The sequence below is a fragment of the Chenopodium quinoa genome, unplaced genomic scaffold (genome assembly GCF_001683475.1).
Source record: "Chenopodium quinoa cultivar QQ74 unplaced genomic scaffold, ASM168347v1, whole genome shotgun sequence".
NCBI classification, from domain to species: domain Eukaryota; kingdom Viridiplantae; phylum Streptophyta; class Magnoliopsida; order Caryophyllales; family Amaranthaceae; genus Chenopodium; species Chenopodium quinoa.
Genome location: NW_018744072.1, coordinates 1,843,848 through 1,867,303, shown reverse-complemented (window position 1 = coordinate 1,867,303; position 23,456 = coordinate 1,843,848). Strand labels below are relative to the sequence as shown.

The window sequence follows — 23,456 nt, the reverse complement described above, 5'->3', positions numbered from 1 at the left end:
TATTATATAATCTTAATATTATGTTACCGTATATCAATTTCACATGCATGATTAATTTTTTACATATTTCAAACTTTTCATTCTTCAATATTAACACCAATTATTATTATAAAAGTAGTAGGATAGTAGTACTGCTACTAGTAAAGTGTTACTTAATAATTCATGAGGTATTACATAAGTTTGCAAAAAGTGATACATAATATTAAATAAAATGTTATTTATTTTCAAAAAATTGATTGAAATATGTTAATTAATGATAAAAAAGTGTTACATAATAAATTTTAAGAACACTTTAAAAATGATACAATGCGTATTAAAAGTGTTACATAAAAGCCTTTATAGTAACACATGTAAAAGTGATACAAAAAATGATCAATAGTGTTACCTATAAGTATAGGTAGCACGGCCAGACGTATCACCCATTAAAGTGTTACTTATTGTCTATAATAACACTTTAACCAAATTATGTAACACTTTGTTGGTGTTACATAATGTCACTTATGTAGTAGTGTTATGTGAACCGCACAAGAGGGAGGGGAGAGTGGCTGGCGCACCACTTCCCCACGGCTGGCTGCTGCTGCCGCCTTGTGCTTGCGGCGGCCGATTGTGGTGGTGGTGGTGGCAGTCGGCCACCGGTCGGTGGTGTGGGGGTGTGGGTCGTGCATAAGGTGAGAAAAAGGGTAGGGAAAAATTAAGGGGAAAGAAAATAAGAGGAGAGAGAAAGAGAGTTTACCTTTGGGTATTCTCCATCTTGGACAAAATTTAATTTGCTCATGTGATGGGTATTTATACCCTCAGTCAAAACCCTCCTAACTTAAATTTCTTTTCTACCCTTAATGATTCCTCCTCCTATTCAAAATAGTCATTAACTTTCTTTAAAATTCCATTGACCTACTTTCTTTTTATAAAATAATTATGCCCCAAAGATTCTAAATAATAAAATAAAGTATTTTCAAAACAATTAAATAAATAAAAATGGGCTTTTAATTAAAATAAACCTTTTTAAATTATTAAAATACCATAAATAATTCATTTCAAATTATTTAAATACTTCATAAAATAATGTTTTAATTTAATATACATATAAAAATACGGGGTATTACATGTAAACTTACGGGACTACTAGTTGTAAGTCAATACATTTTTACTCAACCCTTTGACGGAAAATAAAATTATTACTCAACCCAAAATACATTTTAGAAATACTTTCCTTCGTAAATTTATCTTTTGAAATAATGTGTTGCTAAAATAATATTAAGATCAAAAGACTTTTACTTGTTAAAATAGAGATTAAAATTTAGTTAAGCTAATAATCATAATTAAAATATAATAAGTCGTGTTAAAAAATCTTGGGTATTACAACACACCACCCATTGATTAAATATTATGAATCGTGTTTAAATAGAGATTATTGATTGGTATGCTGTCGATGGGTAACGGGTGACTCACCATCCATAAAATCCTAGATCCGCCACTGAATGTATACGGGCTAATTATATATCTTACAAAAAAGGTTTAGAAAGTAGGAAAAGGTTTAGGGAAAAGAAAGTTAAGAGAAAAGAAGAGAATTGAGTTTTGGGGTGAAGAATATGGGAAGCGATGAGGGCATTTATAGCCTTTAGGGAGTATGGAATTAGGATATTATGAATAGTAAAAAATAAAAGAACTTAAAGTGTGAAAATAAATAAGATTATCATTGATATATTGTTATTTTATTTTTTTACAAAGATAATTAAGAAAATACAATAGTTTATTATTTAATAATTTAAGGTATGAAAAGATAGAAATTAAAGTGTGAAAAGGAATGAAATTAAGTGTGAAAAAGAAATAGGATTTACATTGGTTTGTATTAAAATATATCTTTAAATAATTTTGATGAAAATATCCATAATAATCAGGTTTTTATCTAACACTTTCGGCAACCACAATTTTTTTTTTGTAAACCGAAAACATAATTAATTTAGGAAATAATCACTTAATTAAAATAAAATCCGAAATTATCTTTAAAAATTCTGAATTTTTATGATTAATATGATATAATTTAATAATTTTCATAGCCAAAAGTCTAAAGCAGGATAAGTTTTATAAACTAAAAATGATTAATTTTGACTTGCACGGTAAATAATTGTAAAAAGATCAAGATATTTCAAATTAACTAATTAAAAATTGATTCCAAAAGATATAATCATTTTGAAAATCAGAAAAATAATTTTAATAATTAATAATTAATTTTCGGAATTTTAATGATAATAAGTAATAATTAGATTTAATTAATCCAGAAATTCGAAATTAATTGTATAAAACATGCAAATTTATTTATAAATTCATAAAACACAAAACTAAATTACGTAGTTTAGTAAAATAAATTTTGGAATGTTATGATGTGATAAATTAATAAAATTACAAATTGTTTACATTAAAATCCAAAATTAATTAAATAAATTGGGTTGTAAAATTCAAAAGTGATAAATTATATATCTGCATACTCCAATATTTTGGGCGCCTAAATTTGAATTCTTATTTTGGCTCTTATATTCAAATAATAAAAAATTACTAAAATACACTTTTACAATAAATAATTAAGAAAAATAATTCTCAAAATACGGGATATTACATTATGATCCAAAAAATTGTCATTCCTACATATAGAACAATTATATCGTATTAGCCTTTGTAATACGATTTACAAGTGCGCTTCCAAGTGCATGCTTAGTGGCCAGAATTTGTCAATAGCTACCTTTTCTCATTCTTGCCTATCAACATGCGTTTGTCCAACGTACAGTTATGATGGATAATGATTTACTCATTCATAAATTGATGGAAAAAAACCAACTCCTCAAAGGATGGTACTAGTTGGCTTGCATCTGTAACACCCTAGAAATTCCTTCCATTTAAAATACCTGTTTTGTTATTTTAAAATACGAAATAGGAAATTCTAAGACATTACCGTCACCGTGAAAACGGTTAAGGCAATCATCAAAGACACACAGCGGAAGACTCTCTCTAAAACCATTCAAAACAAGTCAACTTAAAAAGTCAAACTAAATGAAAGTAAAGTCAACCAAAGCCAATCAAAGTCAACCTACAACTTGGAACCATTGTAGGCCCGTAATAAAACCGAGATTAAATATTTGAAAACCTTTGCGTTAGTCTCACAAGCAAAATATGTAATAATTAAAGCAACAAACCACATCATATTCTTATGAAAACTAAATATGATTCGCTCTTCACTCATGCCCATTATAAATATGCTTTCACACCTGAAAAGCTTCACTTCACTTTGTCCCCACTACTCGCCATTAGAAATGGGTCGTCGTAGGGTCAAGATAAAGATAAGGCCAAACAAACACACAACACACAATGAGCAATGCTGAGTACATAAGCATAAACAGTGCACACTAGCATTCTTTAACCCTATCAACACACAACTTACCTTGCTGCATCTAGTTTCAAGCACACAACACAACCAACAAATAAATAGACAATTAAATTGCCTATTTAATTTGATTACGCATCGAAAGGTTTTCCCACCAAATCCCTGCCCCAAATAAATTGAGGTAAACTACACTGGGAGGTAACCGGGTAGGCAAATGCCCACATGAAGTGACAAGACGTCCTGCGCATAAAATAAATAAAAGGAAAATACAGCGTCCTGTACTCCCAGTAGAAGTCATGGTTAAATATAAAACCCCATAACCCCCCCCATATGGTCATACTCAAGGTATATACGTTCCAAGAGTTTTGGTGCGTAATCTCTTTCACTTTACGTTGTTTACATATTTTTAGACTTGGTGATGACTCTTAATCCACAACACAAATCAATGATCATAAATCATTCAAGCAATCAAACATACCAATTTAATTTTTGAATAATTAGTGACCACATAATTTAACATTGAATCCTTTTTAAACTACCTCGGTGTTAAATATCACCTTAAGCGCATAAAGCACCGCAAATCCTATCCCTTGGTGTTTAGAACACCTTAAGTGCACGTAGGCACCACAATATAATTTATCCCTGTGTACTAAGACACTTAATAGTTTAATTCCCATGCTTAAAACATCAATAAAAATTATATGAACCACAATAAAATTTCCCTTTTCATATTCCAAACCAAATTAAACATTTAGTTTAATTAAACATGCTCTCAATCATGCCAATAATAAAAGTGTATAGTTCATATTTAACATGTCAATATAATTAATTCCAATCATTAATCCATCATAAATAATTCATACATCACAAATTAATCACCAACATCAATCCAATCAACAATTCCAACCAACACCTACCATGATACTACCTTGGAATTAATTAAACAAAGCCTAGCATGCTTCTATACACTCAAATAATTACTGAGAATGCGAATGTACCTTGGATATGATCTTAAAATCGCCACGACTACACAAAATCACTTACTTGGAAATCTCCTACAACCCAAAATTACAAAGAGACATTAATACCTATTCAACATGAATTTCCAGCAATATATACTCTTTAAATCACTCATAAACCCTCTAAAATAAGCTGAAAATTATTAAAAACCCTTACTTTTATTCCCAATTAGTGGGTAATTAAAAATCCCTTGAAGAAACATAATTGTAACCTTTATATAAAAATTTCAGCTTTATAAAAACATGTAAAATTGTTGTAATTATGTTTAAAAACATCTAATTTAATAGTTTCAACCACCTACAATCAATTTCCATCAATATACATTAATTTAGAAACCCAAGGTTTTCAATTTGGGGCTATTTAATTCAAAAACCAAATCTGAAATTTATATACATAATAATTATATTCAAACATCATAAAAATCTTACAAAACCTAAAAATAATAATTGAATCAAGGCTAGAATAATTTAAAACAAAAGAAGAGAATTTTTTTTTTTCGAAAACACACGTACAACAAGGGGGAGGGGAGAATGGCCGGCGCCACCTCCCCGCGGCTGCTGCTGCTGCTGCCGGCCTGGTGCTAGCAACAGCGGTCGACTGTGGTGGTTGTGTGTGTGGTGATGTGTGTAAAATTAAAAAGGAAGGGGAGGGGGAAAATTAAAGGAGAGAGAAAATAAGAGGAGAGAGAGAGAGAGAGAGAGAGAGTGTTAATATTTGGGTATTCTCCACCTTTGGTAAGATCTAACTTTCTCGTAAGATGGGTATTTATATCCCCTCTCTAAAACTCTCCTAAGTTAAAATTCTCTTTCTACCCTTAATGACCCCTTCTCCTATTCAAACTAGTCCTTTGACTTTATTTAAATATCAATGACTTTAAATTTCCTTTTATAAAATAATATGCCCCAAAGTTTCTAAATAATAAAATAAAATATTTTCAAAACAGTTAAATAAATAAAAAATGGACCTTTAATTAAAATAATTCTTTTTAAATTAATAAAATACCATAAATAATTCATTTCAAATTATTTAATTACCTCATAAAATAATGATTTAAATTAAAATACATATAAAAATACGGAGTATTACAACATCAATCAAAATAGATTTGAGTAAGACTTATGATATGATTCATTGAAGTTCTTTATTACGCGGTCAAAGAACTTATGGCTTTCCAATGTGTTGTCGACAAATAATGATTCAACAATGTATTTACACTTTCTTTTATTAATCATTCATCAACGATATTACTATTGACACCTTTAAACCAAAATGCAGTCTTCAGCAAGGTGATCCTCTATCAGATACTTCTTTATTTTTTGTATGGATACTTCATGTATGCTATGTTTGGGACAAGACTTACATATGTTTAAAGTGATCAACATTTCAAAATCATGTCCGCATATTTTTAATCTATTACTCGCGGATAACACATTTATCTTTTTTAGGGCTAATAATACTGCATCCTGTAATAATATCATTGTCGACATCATCCAACGATTTACAAATTAAATACATATTTTTTGAGGAGCTTAACTTGTATAAATAAGTCCTTTATCAAGTTCAGTCTAAATATACTCTCTTTGCTCATGATGAATTTTATCAATCTATCGAATGTGCACGTAAAGATCTTTAATCATCATCTCGGTTCTCCCATTGATTTCTTAGGAATGAAGAAAGATCACTTCCAATTCATCATGGACAATATTCTTGGGAGAATGAATGAATTCTCCTACCTCTTTATCAAGCTTTTCTCAAACGCAAAAGTCAAGTTTCAATAAAAACTATCCTTGTAGCTATGGCTTCTCATGTTGTTGCATGTTTTGAGCTATCGATCTCAGAAAAAAATAAATTCCTTACTTTTAATTTACATTTATTTTGAGTTAATAAAGATAACAAAGGAATACACTTGGTTAATAGGGACACTATGCATCTTCTCGCAGGATGGACGTTTTGGGAATCAGATATATATCTACTTTGAATAAAGCTCTCTTTATGAAACAAGTGTGGAGATTTATGACACATCCATAACTTCTTGTTTTAATTAAAAATATACAGTGCTAGCACGACTTTTCTCTCTGACTCCATAAATACTATTAACCACTTCACAAGTCGTAACTCTCATGGCTTTAGAGGAGTGCTTAGAGGATGCAAAACTATTATACAAATGCAATTGGAAAGTAGGAAAAAGAGTTGTTCTATTATAGCAAGACGCTCTATTGGCAGCAACATTCCTGAGTTCAAACTAGGAATTTTACTCAACAACACTGTGGATTGGACAATAAGTTATATCATCAATCCCTAAATGCAATGTTGGGATACTAACAAAGTGTTATATAGTTTCAATGTATCGCCGTTGCTACAATCCTTGATGTGGAATCTTAATTAGTTACAAAAGAAGAATTCTATTACCAGTCTCGTACCTCCTTTAGAAAGTACTATTTTAAAACTGGTTATATATGCAATATGCTATGTTACAAGAAGATAACATAAAACCAAAGTGAAAACTTTTCTTATGGATTGCTTCATAACACACTAGCAACTAAAGTTGAGCTTCACCTACCACAAGGGTGTTCCGAAACAAGATGTGTTTTGCATCTTTGCAATACACAAATTAAGGATATTTATCATCTTTTCAAAATCTTCTTATATCTAGAATAGCTTGGAGGGGTGGAAGCCTTGGCATCCACTCAAAACTCAATTGAGACCTTTTCTTTTTCAGATTGGATCCAATATTATATCTGATTTTTTATTAGCCAGGAAAATATTTGTAGGTTCTAAATTGGTACCTTCATTGGTAGTCTTTGGAGTCTATGATATTTTAGAAATAATAGGGTTTTAAGAGGAGATTCGCTTATCAATAAACCACATTCACCTTACAAGTTTCGGGTGTTTAAGATACACATAACATTTTTATAGATGGGGATCTTACTATAGGAACCCCTTTCTCTCTGTATATTGATGATGGGTTAGTTGTCCCTATATGGGTTTTACCCTACACATTTAGGACTGTGTACAATAAGGTACGATTTGGTTACAATACAGATAGATGGGTCGTGGTTTAAGGACACATACGCATGGATGAGTAAGTGCTTTGATAGTATGATCCTTTAGGCTGCGGAATTATTAGTGGAAGCAGTTACGGATTCAGTACTTCGACATTACATTCCAAGGCTTTGGCTTGTTTGTACTCGTTACAATGGGCTTTAAATTTAAACATTCTTTCGGCTATAGTGTTTATTGATTCTTATAACCTCGTAACTCTTATTCAAGGGAGTCAAGGAAACATGAATTACACTTGGCCGAGTTAGAAGATTCAACTAATCGAATCAAGTATTTAATCTTGCTGTATACAAAAAGTAGATAGGTAACAAGTTCATCGTGCACATTAAATAGCCAGAGCAGTAGCACTTCATTTGATTTGTTTAAATACTTATATGTAATATGTATATTATGTACGAAATAATTGCTTTTAACAAGAGGTGATCAAAGGGCAGACAAGGTCGAGGGCACATAAACCAGCCCACTTGAAATTTTTTTGCCTAAAGCCCGCCCAAAATCGGGCCGGGTTGGGCTGAGCCTAATATGATTGTCTCTACTAATTTTTTTAATTAGCTCTACTAATTTAAACCTTTGTAAAAAAAATACTCCCTCCGTCCCTATCTACATACCTACTTTCCTTTTTGGGGGTTTCAAAACTACATACCGATTTCTATTAAAAGAATGTATTTTATAACAATATTCCCTCTTTTTGATAAGTTAGTATTTTTCTTTTATTTTTTATGTACTTTTGACATCATTTTCCAACACTTTCTCTTTCTATCTCTTCAATAATTACCAAAGACATTTTCTTTCCCTCTATCTCTCTCTAACCCCACATGCATATTTGTACTTCCCAATCATGATTTTAAAGGAGTCTCTAAATTCCTTGATTCTCGTGTAAAATGGAAAATAGACATGTAAATAAGAGATAGCGGGAGTAAAAATAAAAACTATGTTATGGTAGGCCAACCATAAAGCAATTACTTGTATGTTTCAAAAAAAAAAAAAAAAAGGAAATTCATATAGAGAATTTGTTTTGAAAAGCAGGCCCCAAATTTCTGAGAAATTATTTTGGCACACCTATGTGAGAGCACAGTTTTCTGTGCTATTCTCACGTAGGGGCTGCCAAAATCAATTAAATGTGTGTTAAAATCGATTTCCAAATTTCTACTCCTGCAACTGCTCAACTAACACTCCACCCTCGTCTTCTCCGCCCATTCCATTCCCTTCCCTTCCCTTTTCTTCATCACACTCCCCTTCTCCATTCATCATTCACCCCATTTTCCTGTCTTTCTCTCTCCTCCAAACCTTCCTGCTACCTTCAATGGCGTCTCTTTCTAAGTTATCCCTCTCCAATGCCAATTCCCCTGCCATCTCCTTCTCATCTTCCCTCTCCTCCACCTCCTCCCTCCAATGGTGTCGTTCCACCGCACTTCCGCCCAATCCTCGCCGGAAACCCATGAGAGTCTCCGCCAAAATCCGCGAGATCTTCATGCCTGCACTCAGCTCAACGATGACAGAAGGGAAGATCGTATCGTGGTCGAAATCGGAGGGTGATGTTCTTCGTAAGGGCGAATCGGTTGTTGTTGTCGAGTCCGATAAAGCGGATATGGATGTCGAGACTTTCTATGATGGAATTCTTGCCGCCATTGTTGTAGGTGAAGGTGATAGTGCTCCTGTTGGAGCTCCGATTGGGATATTGGCGGAATCTGAGGAGGAAATTGAGGAGGCTAAAGCTAGGGCTTCGCAATCAGGATCGAATTCCGAGGTGAAAGTTGAAGTTCCTGCTTCTCCGGTGACTACTTCGGTGGATGCCCCGGCGGTTGCTCCGGCGGTTGCGCGGACGGAGGGTGGGAGGAAGGGGGTGGCGACGCCGTTTGCGAAGAAATTGGCGAAGCAGCATAAGGTGGATTTGAAATCGGTTTCGGGAACCGGACCATTTGGGAGGATCACGCCGGAGGATGTGGAGAAGGCGGCTGGAATCGTGAAGCCGGCGCCTGCGGTCCCTTCGCCGTCTGCTCCTGCTGCTGTTGCTACCGCGCCTGCGCCAGCTCCTGCGAAAGTTGTTGGTGGCAATTTTACTGAAATTGAAGGATCATCTGTAGTGCCATTCACTACAATGCAGGCGGCTGTGGCGAAGAATATGATGGAGAGTTTGTCAGTGCCTACTTTTCGAGTTGGGTATCCGATAGTGACTGATGCTCTTGACGCTCTGTATGCCAAGGTATACACAATATACCTACATTTTATTTTTGTATTAGTAAAGATGACAATTTTGGGTTGTGTTTTTGAAAATTTTGTATTACTTTGTGTGTGATCAGGTTAAGAAGAAGGGTGTGACAATGAGTGCTTTGCTAGCGAAAGCTACAGCAATGGCGCTTGTTCAGCACCCTGCGCTAAATTCTACATGCAAGGATGGTAAGAGTTTTTCTTATAATAGCAGTATTAACATTGCTGTTGCTGTGGCAATCAATGGAGGATTAATCACACCTGTGCTACAGGATGCAGACAAGGTATGTAGGGTTTTTAGAGCCTATGTTCGCGTACTTGGTTGATTTAACGAGTTTGTCACAATAATCTTTCTATAGATATTAATAATGTGGAGTTGCATTCTTGATCGTAATGTCTAAATTAAGGATTTCTGCTTATGTGCAGTTGGATCTTTATTTGTTGTCCCAAAAATGGAAAGAACTAGTAGAGAAGGCTCGTTCCAAACAATTGCAGCCTCATGAGTATAATTCAGGTTTGATATATGTGATTTGTTCTTGGTTTATGTTGTCTATGTGCTTAATGTCTTGTTTTTGAAATGAATGAATGAAATATTGTTGGTTATGCATGCTAGGTACTTTCACCTTGTCCAATTTGGGCATGTTTGGAGTTGATAGATTCGACGCTATCCTTCCTCCTGGCCAGGTTAGTTATTGGATCTAAGTTAATCCCTACTAGTCATTTTTGAATAAAATCCTTCCCTTGCATTGATCTGCTATTAAGATGTTAAATGCCACTTCAAGAAACTGACAATTTAATGTCTGTCATCAGGGAGCAATCATGGCCGTGGGAGCATCAAAGCCTACTGTTGTTGCTGATGCTGACGGTTTCTTCTCGGTAAAGAATAAAATGCTGGTGAGTGTAATTCCTTCCTTTGCACACAGGTTTTCAGTTCTAGCTGATTATTTGAAACTTTGAATAATTATATACTCGTATAGGTGTTTGGAATTAGTTTAGCTTTATGTACATGAACATATAGTAGCCACAATTCTTACACAACGATAATCTAGAGCCTTCTACAGCATCTCAACTCCTGTCAGTGTCTGAGTTTCTATGAATCCACCTTCATTTCCCCTTTGCTGCAGTTGAACATACAAGAGTAAGAGTTTGGGCCTAATTTTGTCATGGTTATTAGAAAATCTTACATACCTTTACATTAGCAAATTTTATTTTATTTTATTTAATTAATTTTTTTTCTTTTTTTTTTCTTTTTTTTTTTTTTGGGGGGGGGGGGGGGTGGGGGGATGAGGGATAAAATCTTGCAACCCCTCAATTTGCCCGGTGTACTTGTCAATTCTCTTACCTGACACGAGATTCATACCAAAGTTTGTGTAGGGAATATTAGGTTCATTTTATGTAATACTAGTTGGTAGTACACTGTTTATGTTAATGAAGTTGTATGAGGCTGCTAATAATTTAATTACAATTCAGGATCTTACCTAAGCCATTTATTATTTGAAGATGATTTCATCCCTCATGTTTAAGCATTTTTATTCCTTCTTCAGTTGTAGTTAAATTTGTCCTTATTTCCTTGGTCATGTCTAAACTTCATAGCCCAAGCTAACTACGGAATACAAGGTATTAGAGTATGTTATTCATGGTCAAACCAGTTTCATGGAAACCATCTTAGTGTGCTACAGTGCTGTAAAAGGCATGAGGTACCCTAAACCAGTAAGGCGATAATATGCTGGTGAAAAAGATCTGTCCACACTATATTTTGAATAAATTTTACTCGAGTTAAAATGAATCTCAATTTAGCCACATATTTGAAATAAGAAATTCAATGAAAAACCAAACTTGAGTCTACTCACCTCTGGGATGACTGTACGACTAGATTCGAGTATTACAGAGTAAATACATAAGGTAGTATAAGAGCAAACTCTTTTCCCGCTATAGCAATCAGCAAGCTATACTGACATTGGTGTAGTAACAGGCTTTGGGTCCAGTGATCCTACTTCACATTATAGATTGGAAGATATATAATGTGAATCAGTTTAATCTATAATGTGAATCAGTTTTAATTTTTTTATTTTTCCGGGCCTGGTTTATTAATTAACTGGTAATAGAAAGGGTTATTCATATCTCTCCCTATCTTACTCGTGAACAAATGTATAAAAAGCTGTGCCTAGCAGTTAAGGTGCAAGGTGGTTAGGGTTCAGCGCTTTTCTTGGCCTAGGCTTGGTGATTTCAAAGTAGTGCAGCTGAGGCGCATAGCATTCCAAATTTTTATTTTTTAATAATTTTTATTGAGAATGCTTTACTCCAATGAGGAGCACCAAGGTGCATAGCAGTTTATATACCAATTTTTTTTTTTTTTTTTTTTCTTTTTTTTTTTTTAAGTTTTTATTTTATTAAGGTCGCTTTACTTAAATGAGGAGCACCAAAATGCACCTTAATTGCAGTGACATGCTTAGTTTTAAAAAGTGCGCCTTAGGCGCGCCTAGGTGCAAGGCACAGTGAGGCTCGAGAGTTGGCGCCTAAGCTCTTTGAGACTCATAGACCTACAAAAGGCGCGCGCCTTTGCGCTTTTTTCTAGGCTGCTTCTTGCGCCTTTACGCCTTATTTTGCGCTTTATGTTTAAAACATCAATAGCTATTGTGTAAGTTTATTTTTCCTAAAGTATACCATGAGACTTTGTTATGGGCCGGTTTTCTTCAGTTCTAGTGGAGAGAGAAATACCATATCCTATAATTCGATTTGAAGAACCCTATTATTGATCACATGGCCCTTTCACCTTTACTCATAATTTCATTTTTACACTTATTTAATAGAAATTATTACTTTCTCTGTTCTTTTTTACTTGACCCGCTTTGACTTTTACACTATTCACCATCCCTCCTATGACTGTCTTTTGTGAATGATATGTAAGGAAAAACATATTCATATTGGATCTTTTTAAATTTGTCTCAATAAGTACTATCATAATATATAACTTTTATAATTTATACTTATGGAGAATTAAAGTTATTGATTGTAAAAGTTTTGCATTGGCAAGCGTGATAAAAGAAACAAGTCAAGTAAAAAAGAACGGAGGAAGTATTTCTTTTCTATATGAATAAAGTGCGCCTCACCTACAAAAGGCGCGCGCCTTTGCCTTGCGCCTAGGCTCCAAGGACTTTTTGTGCCTTGCTGCGCCTTGCGCCCTTTAAAACTAAGGCGACGTGCAAAAAGGATTCCTCTCATATTAGTGCGCCTTGTGCTTTTTTATACATTACCTCACACTCACTAAACATTAATGTTTCTCTTCTTTATCTTATTTTCTAGTAAGATTAATTATATTGTCAACACCATCAAGTTGTGAATTAAACATACTTTGTTATCAAGTTGTGAGGGAGCAGGGAAGGGTGGTAAGTGAATTAAAAAAAGGTTCTTGGTTGCAGACATAATCAATTGAAAAAAGAGTGACACAAATTATGATTAGGGGGCAGCCTGGGTAGGTTATTAAAAGAGGGGGAGGGGGGTGATTAACTTGGCTGCAATGAATATGAAAATGGGCTGCAAAACAGGTGGATGTTCTTCACATCTTTAAATAAACAATAAGGAGGTCATGATTATTGTGGTGAAATATCAAGAAAGATGGATGTTCTTCACATCTTTGTTAGTAGTTTTAGATGGTGGTTTTGTTTTGTTTTCGTGTGCGTGTGTGTGTTTTTTTAAAACATCATTGCCATCTCATGATTCATGAACCAAGGCTGTTCATGGGTAGGGTATAACATATGGCTAAGTCCATTAGTCATGGAGTAATTCTATACATGAACACATAAATGTTTCTATTTGGTAATTCATATTTATAGTTTTGGTCTTTTTGGAAGAGTTTTGTTTTTGAGCTCTTCCCAAGATTTCTGGTTTCCTTGACCTTCTCCCTTTGTTCCCTATTTACACGTCTTTGGGGAAATGACACTTTGATTTTGGTGGTGGGGATTGTGGGAAATTTTTTTATTTTATTGAAGAGAAAAAGTGTAAGTATAAAATTAGGGTGGAATGTAATGCCGTACAACTTAAAAAAGGGTGAATAGCAACGCAGGACTGAGGGAGTATAATACATTTTAGGCTTGACTAATATTTAACTTGAGCCTGCATCTGACGAGGTCGTTGGACTTAGCAATATGTATTATGTCACCAAGTGGGTCAGTGGAAGATCTATAGCTCTTTAGAATTTTTTTTAGCTTTTACTTTGTATATTTTATTTTTTAAAAAAGATATTAAGCTTTTTGCTGAAGTAGTTATGATGTTTGATTTGATGGTGATTGGTGATGTTTTATGGTGAACTTCCAAGTAGGCTATTTAAGTGAATGGATTTTGGGCATTTCAACCTATGAACATCGTAATTTCAATGACTAGTACTTGCACATCATCCAGGGGTTGGAGAGGTTCCTTTATGCCTATATTACCGTTTTGCTACAATTTCATTGATGCCCTTCTGTAATATTCATTGCTTTCAATCTATGTATCTTCTCTGCAACAGTATCGTTGCTATTAAGGTTTTGCTATTGAAAATAAGTGTTTGACAGTTTGAGCATGTGACGACTGGAGTTATTTTCCAAATCTTTACTCTCGCCTGGGTTGTAACATACTCATACATGAAATCCTAACAACTTAAAATTCCAGGGTCCAGCAGACAAGATCATATTTGGATGGCTTTTTATGAATAATTTGACTCAAGCTGTTAAATGTTTTGTGCAGGTGAATGTCACAGCTGATCACAGAATCATCTACGGGGCTGACTTAGCTGCCTTCCTCCAGACCTTTTCAAATATCATCCAAAATCCAGACAGTTTAACAATGTAGATCACAAAAAGAATATCGAAAGATAACATTACCTTATTTCCAGCCTTGAGTTTATGTTGGACAAGAAGCAGAGGAGCTATTACTTTTATACAATACTAGTCAGAACAATATGGGATACATTAGAATTCAGTTACACCTTCAGGATTAGCGCTTTGCTGCTATGTTTCTATTAGAAATAAATGGATTTTTTTGGTTTTGATAGGATCTTACTGTACTATCACCATTTATTTATCAATTTTACAACATTGTTGTTTCCAATACTAGACAAGCAGCATTTGAAGTTGAGGGTTCTTCGTGTTAGGTTTAACTTGTTTCCTTTTCTGATGAACTCAGTTTTCCTTTATTCCAAGTATGTCATTGAAATCCAAATAATGTGTTCAAAATTCAGTTTTTTTTTGTAATAAAGTTCTGTAATGCTGATATATTTGCGACAGAGTAGACCTAGATCGAAACTATCTTATCTACCATTTTCACCTATGGAGGGTTCACCATTCGAATTCCCCCAGCCCTTATTTCACTCTAACGTCTCAGTGAGGTTTTGCAGGTAACCAGGAAGGCCATCACGATGAAGAGAAGAGCTCCTTGAAGACTACCAACACACACACTAGCTTACCGCAGAGAAAGTCAGAGAAAGGCAAGGTAAGGTAAGAAAAGAAATCATGTTATTATCAGTGATATTCAACAATGTGCTGGCTTTGTGCCAAAACAGCATAAATATAACATGTAACAACAGTACAAATCATTGATCACCAATTGTAACCTCGCCAATTGATCCGTCTAGCTAATTCAACACATAATTTGCATTTCTTTATTGGCCTGCATCATGAGGCAATTGTTGGCTTAACAGCCAAAGATTCCATAACGAATATAGAATATAATTGTTCTACATGAAGAATTACAAAGTAGCCTATAGGTAAATTTACCTGTTTGTCAATAAGACAGACTTCAAACCTAAGTATGTCATGAAATTACGACCTACAAATTTCGCATTTAAACCTTCATGACATTGAGAACTCAAGGAATTTGTCTTACAAAGTCTGAAAACTTGAGAAGACATGAACGGAAAATTCAATGTGTATGTCAGCAAAATCTGCTATTTACAGAGATTTAATACCACAATCTGGTAGCCATAATTTAACCTATCAAAAAGGTTCTCAAGACAACTAAACAAATCTAATTTTTTTCACTACATCTATATCTCTATTCGGATTAAGGTGATGTCAGCGGCCTGTATGCGGAGGGAGAAAGAGATCCTGCAGAAGAGAGGTTAACCCTGTTTATGATCTAAATTTCACCAATAATGCTGCTAGATCCCTATTGTCATCTTAATCGCTACAACTCCAAATAAATACATCGGACTATCAGATACCGTTTCTCATGGCTCTACTGACGAATGAACTCTAATGATCTCCACAATAAATAAATCATTTTACCAGTCTAACTTGATGTTTCTTGAAAGATAAAGCTTGTCAATGTACTGTATAACTGGTACTACAGCCTTGATGTACCTCTTCATTCTGAATTCTGCCGATTCATCTGCAAAGAATAAGTTAGAACAAATGAGACCTAAGGACAATTTTGCAAGCCAACAGAAGAACTGCTGCCCTGTCTAGATAAGAATATGGATGCTTATAAAGTTATAAACTAAGCAGAGAAAGCAAGCTGATGAAAAAAAAACTTCCAAGGTTTTCAACAATCATAAGCAGTAACTTAGGTTTAGAAGTCTTATCAGAGCTTCTTCTCGCTCTATGTTCCTTACAAAATTTGTTCAATAGGATATTTCAACTAGATACTTAATGCGAAATGTTTGTGTTAGGCAAATGAAGATTTGAATTAAATGTTGTTTCGATTCTTAACGAAGGAAGAAGACAATGCAAACAAACCTGTTTCTTTCAGGCTTGTCAGAAGCTGGTCCCTTGATGGAAGAGCATACATACCAGCAGCAGCAGCCGCCCTAACTGCCCATGAATGATATGGGGCACATGTTTGTGTATAGGCTGATGAAGCTGCTTCTCTTAAAGAGCAGTCACTGCAAAGTTGAATTTGGCAGTGTAAAAACAAGATTGAAGTTTGAAAGAGAAAATAGGAGGTAAAAAAGATCAAAACAATACTTGAAACATCAATAATGCAACAACAAATTAAAACACTAAAAGGGCAAGGCAATCAGTAATGAAACAAATTCAAAGTGATACTTTACAATCATCCGAATTTCAGAATTGCGTTGATAGTTTAAAACTCTTGATGTTTATCGATGCGGAAAACAAATGATAGAATTGAAGGGAGCAAACATACTAGGTGGTCAAGAACTGCTCGAACAAAGCTCTGATAAGGTCTAGACCCTGTCTAACTCTGCGTAAGTTACGTGAAAGACTTCCTGGACATTTCACACTGCCATTTTGGACATCAACATCCAGTACATTATGTAAGGTAGGATATATCTTTGATGCTTCAGCGAGACCACGCACCTTGACAAAACCATCAAAAAAGTTAGAAAAAGTTCAATCCAATGATCATTAACTGTACGACTCTGCTAAATTAAGGGAAAATGTAAAGATAAAAGATACGAGTACTAATTAAGCATTCCAACATTTTCATACGAATAAAAAAAACATTTAGATAAAATTGTGATGTAAAAGGCCTATAGTGAAAAGAAAAGGGTCAACTAATAATCCAACCCCAGTCTATTCGGAATATATTACGAAGTACTTACCATTTGTTATCACTTTGTTCTAACTCTTCATAATCAAGGACGTGACTTAAATTTACTCAAAGCACCTTAAATATAAGTTAAATCTATAAACATAATTTTCCCTTAACCCTATTAGATATCAACAAATATGATCTTGCCTTTTAAAATTGATGCAGCCCTAATTTTCTTTTCATTTAATGTCATTCCATAGGTATCTTAATCAACGCCACCATGTTTTCCAAATTCAATGGTCAATATGTAATTTTAAAGCGAAAAATGACTTCCTAATATGTAAAGATTCAATCTTCCTTCAAAACATTCCTAATTTAACAAACCTTCAAATTCAACATTCATTGCCTACAACCTATATATGCTACAATTGACACATACATCCGAGTATACAATAAAATTTACGTTCTTAAGGTTGATCTTATACACAAACATTTACATATGTACAACCAAATAACAACATATTCATACATAATGGTCTTGTACTAATATGATGATCATCATGATCACAGAATATTATACTACCTGCATTTCATATTATTTGCAATGATTTGACATAAAGTGTGAGTAGAATATATCAAATGGTTACAAATAATATGGAACAACGTTAGTATAAGAAAATTTAGAATCCTATAAAATGGCAAAAAAAACTAACAAAATAATCAAAGGAAAAGAAGGTTACCTTAGCACAATATTCTAACTCGGCAAATTTAAAAGCAAGGCCTAAAGAATTGAAGAGGACAGAAACCAAAGCACAAGCATCACAAAAGGCAATCAAGTGAAGTTCATCTTTCCCATTCTCAACAATATCAGCCAAATACTCGAACGCCTCCGCGATCGCCGACAAAGGCGTTGCTTGCATCTCTTCATAAGCCATTTCAACCACCCTCTTCTCCAACGATCACCATTTCATTCTCCCTTTATTTTTGACAAAGATATAGAGAAATAAAAGGAGAGGAGAAGAAGTTTCACACGATTATTTAAAGAAGAATTGAAGGGAAAACAAAGATGTTAAATGATTTGTTTAGAATGTAAATAAATCATGTAACATGGAAGGGCGGTGATTTGAGAGAAAAATATAGCTTAACGGTTTCAAAGGAAAGCTCCTCAACCGTTGGCTGTTGTACCGTTGACCGTTCTTTCTATATTTTCATGCACATAAAAGTAATATACTCCGTATAAACTTTACTTTTCATTTTTGGTGGCCGATGGTTAACATAATTCGACTTTGGTGCACTTTTCACCAATTTTCTTAAAACGTTTATTTCACTTTAGTTGACTTGTAGTTTACGTTAGATCAATAAGACATAGAGCTATGAAATTACTTAGCATCCCCGTCAAAAAAATTAAAAACAAAGTACTTACTATAAATTAATATACTCCCTCCGTTCATAAAAGTTCGACTCACTTTGTATTTGTACGGTCTCCAATCAACATATTTGACTATGAATATCTTCGGCTATATATAAGTGAAAATTATAAAAAATTGATATTTGAAAAAATTTATAATAAGAGGAATCTAATAAGATTTCATATGCTAATTTATTTATATTGTATAAGTCATTAAATGTGGTCAAAATTATTTTATTTTAACCCTATGAATAGTAAGTGAGTCGAACTTTCAGAAATGGAGGTTGTATGATCTATGTATGATTTTGTTTTATAATTCAAATCAATACTAATTGAATATATATATATATATATATATATATATATATATATATATATATATATATATATATATATATATATATATATATATATACTACTCCCTCCATTTTTAAATTTATAAAAATACATCGATTTGACCGACATATAATTTTAGGATGGTTTTAGGATGGTGAACTTAATCAGTAACATATTATATGGGGTAGCCGGCCGGGGTTTTTTGGGAATAAAAAAAAAAAAACTTAATAGGGTTATACTTTATTAAAAAAAAATACTTAATAGGGTTATACTTTATTAAAAATAAAATAAAAAGTAAGGTATGTGGGAGGGGAGTATTACTCGACGTAATAAAAAAGTAAGGTAGAGATAAGGGTAGAGCTGTTAAAAGCTGACTCAACCCGACTCGAAAATTTTATCTGAACCTGATCATAACCTAACTTGTTTGAACCTGAGAAATTGGTGACCTGAACCTGATATGACCCGACCTGAAACCAAAGCGAGACTCGAACTCGAACATGACCTGACTTGAAACGACCTGAGCCGAACATAACCCGTAAATTATTGACCTGAATCGAACCCGAGATTGATCCAAACCTGTTTTGACTTGTTGAAACCCGAAATCAACCCTACATATTACTAACCTGACCTAAATTCAACCCGACCTGGATTCAACCTGACCTGTTATTAATTCGACTCGAATTCAACTCGATCTGTTTTTAACCAGACCCAAACCTGATGTAACTCGACCTGAATAATAATGCAACTAACTCAAATTGACCTGAACCGAGCTAACTCGACCCAAACACTCAAATTGACAAATCTAAACTTAACCTATTTTATCCGAATTTATATGAACTCATTGTATTTTATCTAAACTTATTTGAACATGTGATCTTGAATGTGAACTTATTTGAAATTGTTATCCCTAAAATTAATGGAACCAATGTGAATAGATCAGAATAGGGTTTGAACTTATCTTCTAATATTCTAAACTAAACCTATCTTACTAAAATTAATATGAACTCTCTCTCTCTCTCTCTCTCTCTCTCTCTCTCTCTCTATATATATATATATATATATATATATATATATAAACTTATTAACTCGAATATAAACCTATCTGAAATTGTTTCCTAAAATGAGTGGAACCAATGAAAAATAGATCAGAATAGGGTCTGAACTTATCTTCCAAAAGTCTTAACTAAACCTATCTTACCAGAATTAATATGAACTTATTTTATCTTATCTTAAATTTATATGAACTTACTAGTTCGAATTTGAACTTATAAGAAATTATTTATCCTAAAATAAGTGACAGAAAAAAATGTAGTTTAAATTTATTAGCTCGAATACTTATTTGAAATTATTTCTCTTACAATGAATGAAGAAATTGATAATGATTAAACGTGAACGTCAATACATGAATTGTTAACAAACCATCCCGAAAAATGTACCCGAACCCGATATGGCCCAATCTAAAATCAACCCGAGACCCAGATTAACCCAATATTTGAGACCCGAGCCCAAACATGATCCGACTTGATTTATAACCCGCAAATTATTGACTTAAACCAAACCCTTGAATCACCCTAACTCATATTAACCCGTTAAAACCCGAATTAAACCCGACATTTTATTCACCCAACCTGTTATTGACTCAACCTAAATCTGACCCAAACCCGATAAGATGTATGACCCGACTAAAGCATGACCCAACCCGAACCCGACTTGCATAGGTTATGACATTAACCCGACCCGAGTTGATCTGACCCACACTAACCCGACCCATTTACCCAAATTGACAGCTCTAGATAAGGGAAGGAGAGAAAAGTTAACATGAAGGGCATAATAGTAAATTAGGTGTTGATTAATGGGCTAACTACTATAAGTTAACTAGGAGTAAATGTGAATTAATTTTAAAAGTTAATGACTAATGGAGTTAATGATTGTTAATCATTAATGATCTCTGGTGCCTTTATGTGGAAATCCAGGAGAATATAGTCTATTTGAAACGTGAAGGGATATAAGGTGACAAAACCGTAAACTTAATACTTAGATTCATAAATGTAGTTAAAAAGGTTAGTTTTTGGCTAAATGTAGGATTTAAATAACCTTTTAATTTATTTATTTATTTTTTTAATTTACAGCAATAACAACACTTCTGGTTAGGGGTATTCTAAAACAGGTCTAGACTGAAGAAATCAGTCCGGTCTTCGAGTCGAGAAATTTTAAAAACCAACCTTGCATCGGATTGTTTTTTTTTTTTTTATTTTTTTTTTAAATTTTTTTTTATGTTTAAAATTATTAATATACTTCAAATATTTTAGGGAAATTCTTTTTGGTAACAATGTCGTTTCCATTTTTCTCAGTGGTGAATTATAAAAATTGTTATTATCCTTAGTAAACTTGTATTATTGATTACCAATGATAATAATTATTTTAATTAAAATCCTTAACCAGGTTATTTTTTAACACTTAAATAATTATTTTATAAAAAAAATACAGTCAGCCACCCCGTCCTTACCGGCAGGCCCCTTTCCCGGTGCCACATCCCACCGGAGCTCACTCCCCTCCCCGCCGGTGACTCCAGGCCCTTCCCTTTCCCTGCCGCGCACTGCCCCCACCTCTGCCCTCCCACCCGAATCGACCCCCTTCTCCTAACTCGAACGTCGCCTTCAAACCCTAAATCGAGCTCGAAACACCGTATTCAAACCATAATCTTATGATTCAATTATAACACAGAGGAAATTCTCACAATTTAAAGGAGGAATTACAGAAATTGAAGCGAAATCACAAGGAAGAAATTAGGGTTTTGGAGGTTCAAATTGGGGAGGTTTCGAGGGATTGTTTGGGGAGGGGAATTCGGGGAAGGGGGTGGTGGTTCTGGGGGAAGGAGAGGCGCACCAGTGAGGGAGAGGGTGAGGGAGATGTGGTTGGCTGGTGGTTGCGGATTGGTGACAAAGACTGGTGCTGTTGTACGGTTGTGAGCTGGGCGATGGTGATTGATTGCGTGTTTGAATCGCTGAACTGGTTGGGGTGTGGTGAGTAAGGTGGCTGTTGTTGGTTCAGGGGGAGGGGAGGCTGGCGCGCCAGTGAAGGAGGGGCTGGGCGCCGGCGTGGGTGAGGGTGGGAGAGTGGTGGCTCGCTGGTGAGGAAGGGGTGACTTTTTTTGTTTGAAAGAATTATTTCTTTTTATTTAAAATGTAAAAAAAAAATAAAAAAAAATAAACTATATTTTAATATTTAACTACAATTTATCCTTAATGTTATGGTTAGCTTAATATAAAAAATTCAAGTTTACTAAGGATAATAACTATTTTCACAATCCACTACTGAGAAAAATAAAAACCATAGTGTTACCAAAGAAAATTTTCCAATATTTTAATATTATGAGTGAATCCATTCTAGACGTTTAAAATAGCCATTAAATAATCATTTTCCTTACATTTTTTTTCTTCATAATATAATAAAAGCTTTTATAATATATAGAAAAATAAATCGAAAATCGATCAAAATCAGCTCGTTCTAGTCCGAGTAAAACCGGTTTGGCCTCCGATTCTTGAATTTAAAAATTCTAGTCTCCGGTTCTTGAATTTTAAAATTTTGGTCTTGGACCGATGAACAACCCTACTCCTAGTTATGGGTGAAATTTTGGTTTATGTTTTAGATTATGGCCCAAACCGGAAATATTTGATTTTGGATTTTTTTAAATCCAAGCGAATAGGTTTCACTTAAATCTAAACCAAACCAAATTTTCAACATATAAACTGAAATAGTTTGACCTAAATTTTGCAGGTTTGCAATTTTTTTAATTAAAAGTTGAGCAAATTCATACAAACTTAATGACAAATTATAAATTAATAAGATCTTGATTATCGATAATTTTTAGGATTAATACTGTTTTTTAATCTCAGCTTTCACCAATTTATTTTTATTATCCCAACTTTGGATTATTTCTCAATAATCCCAACTTTAAGGTGCCCTATCATTCTTCATACCCAATTGGTAACTGAACCTGTTATATCAGGTCACTTTACACGTGTCAAGTCCTGATTGGTCTAAAAATTAAAAAAAAAACAAAACAAAAAAAAAAAACAGAAAAAAACCACAAAATCAGAAAAACCCGGCTAACCTCCCCTTCCCATCGTCCCACCCTAACCTCCACTACCATTGCCCAGTCCGCCGCCCTTCCCCTCCCCTCCCCTCGCCGGAATGCCGAGTCTCCTCCACCCCTTGCGTCGTCGTTTTCCCCCTCCTCGAAACCCCTCCCATTCCCCCACTCAGCCATCGAAACCCCAAAATCGCAGCCGCGAAACCCACAATCACAGCCACGAATCTCCAAAATTGCAGCTACCAGCCACGAAAACGGAGGTTTTAGCCAGAAATCCCAAATTGCTCCTCCCACCACCACGAAACCTTAGCGGCTAGGGTTTTTGATGGTGGGGGAGGGATTTTTGGTGGTTTTCGAGAGTGGGGAGGTGGTCTTAAGGGGTTTTCGAGTGGAGGAAGAGCTTTCAAGGGAAGGAGTGGTCGCCGGAAAACGGGAAAGGAGATAAAGAGGGAGGTTGGGGAATTGCAGCAGGAAAACGGGAAACGAGT

General features: G+C 34.3%; 2 protein-coding genes across 2 annotated transcripts; one reads left to right on the top strand and one right to left on the bottom strand.

Moving 5' to 3' along the window:
• Positions 1-8,304: 8,304 nt before the first annotated feature.
• LOC110691230 (dihydrolipoyllysine-residue acetyltransferase component 4 of pyruvate dehydrogenase complex, chloroplastic) lies at positions 8,305-14,913 on the top strand. Its single transcript, XM_021868140.1, has 6 exons — positions 8,305-9,659; positions 9,757-9,948; positions 10,091-10,178; positions 10,278-10,348; positions 10,475-10,558; positions 14,387-14,913. The coding sequence occupies exons 1-6, from the start codon at positions 8,760-8,762 to the stop codon at positions 14,489-14,491; spliced, it is 1,440 nt and encodes a 479-aa protein (XP_021723832.1). The 5' UTR covers positions 8,305-8,759; the 3' UTR covers positions 14,492-14,913.
• A 504-nt stretch (positions 14,914-15,417) lies between these two features.
• On the bottom strand, positions 15,418-18,570 carry LOC110691231 (ACD11 homolog protein-like). The gene is made up of 4 exons (XM_021868141.1): positions 17,872-18,570; positions 16,784-16,956; positions 16,375-16,520; positions 15,418-16,027 (listed from the first exon to the last, which is right to left on the bottom strand). Exons 1-4 carry the CDS (start codon positions 18,064-18,066, stop codon positions 15,921-15,923), a joined length of 621 nt encoding a protein of 206 aa, XP_021723833.1. The 5' UTR covers positions 18,067-18,570; the 3' UTR covers positions 15,418-15,920.
• Positions 18,571-23,456: the final 4,886 nt, after the last annotated feature.

What these genes read in the sequence shown, in the direction of transcription:
- LOC110691230 (XM_021868140.1), top strand. Translation starts at nt 8,760, where the DNA reads ATGGCGTCTCTTTCTAAGTTATCCCTCTCCAATGCCAATTCCCCTGCC. An exon ending in TTGACGCTCTGTATGCCAAG is followed by an intron (nt 9,660 to 9,756) that starts GTATACACAATA and finishes GTGTGTGATCAG; the next exon opens with GTTAAGAAGAAGGGTGTGAC. An exon ending in GCCTCATGAGTATAATTCAG is followed by an intron (nt 10,179 to 10,277) that starts GTTTGATATATG and finishes TATGCATGCTAG; the next exon opens with GTACTTTCACCTTGTCCAAT.
- LOC110691231 (XM_021868141.1), bottom strand. Translation starts at nt 18,066, where the DNA reads ATGGCTTATGAAGAGATGCAAGCAACGCCTTTGTCGGCGATCGCGGAG. An exon ending in AGTTAGAATATTGTGCTAAG is followed by an intron (nt 16,957 to 17,871) that starts GTAACCTTCTTT and finishes GGTTTTGTCAAG; the next exon opens with GTGCGTGGTCTCGCTGAAGC. An exon ending in GAGCAGTTCTTGACCACCTA is followed by an intron (nt 16,521 to 16,783) that starts GTATGTTTGCTC and finishes TCAACTTTGCAG; the next exon opens with TGACTGCTCTTTAAGAGAAG.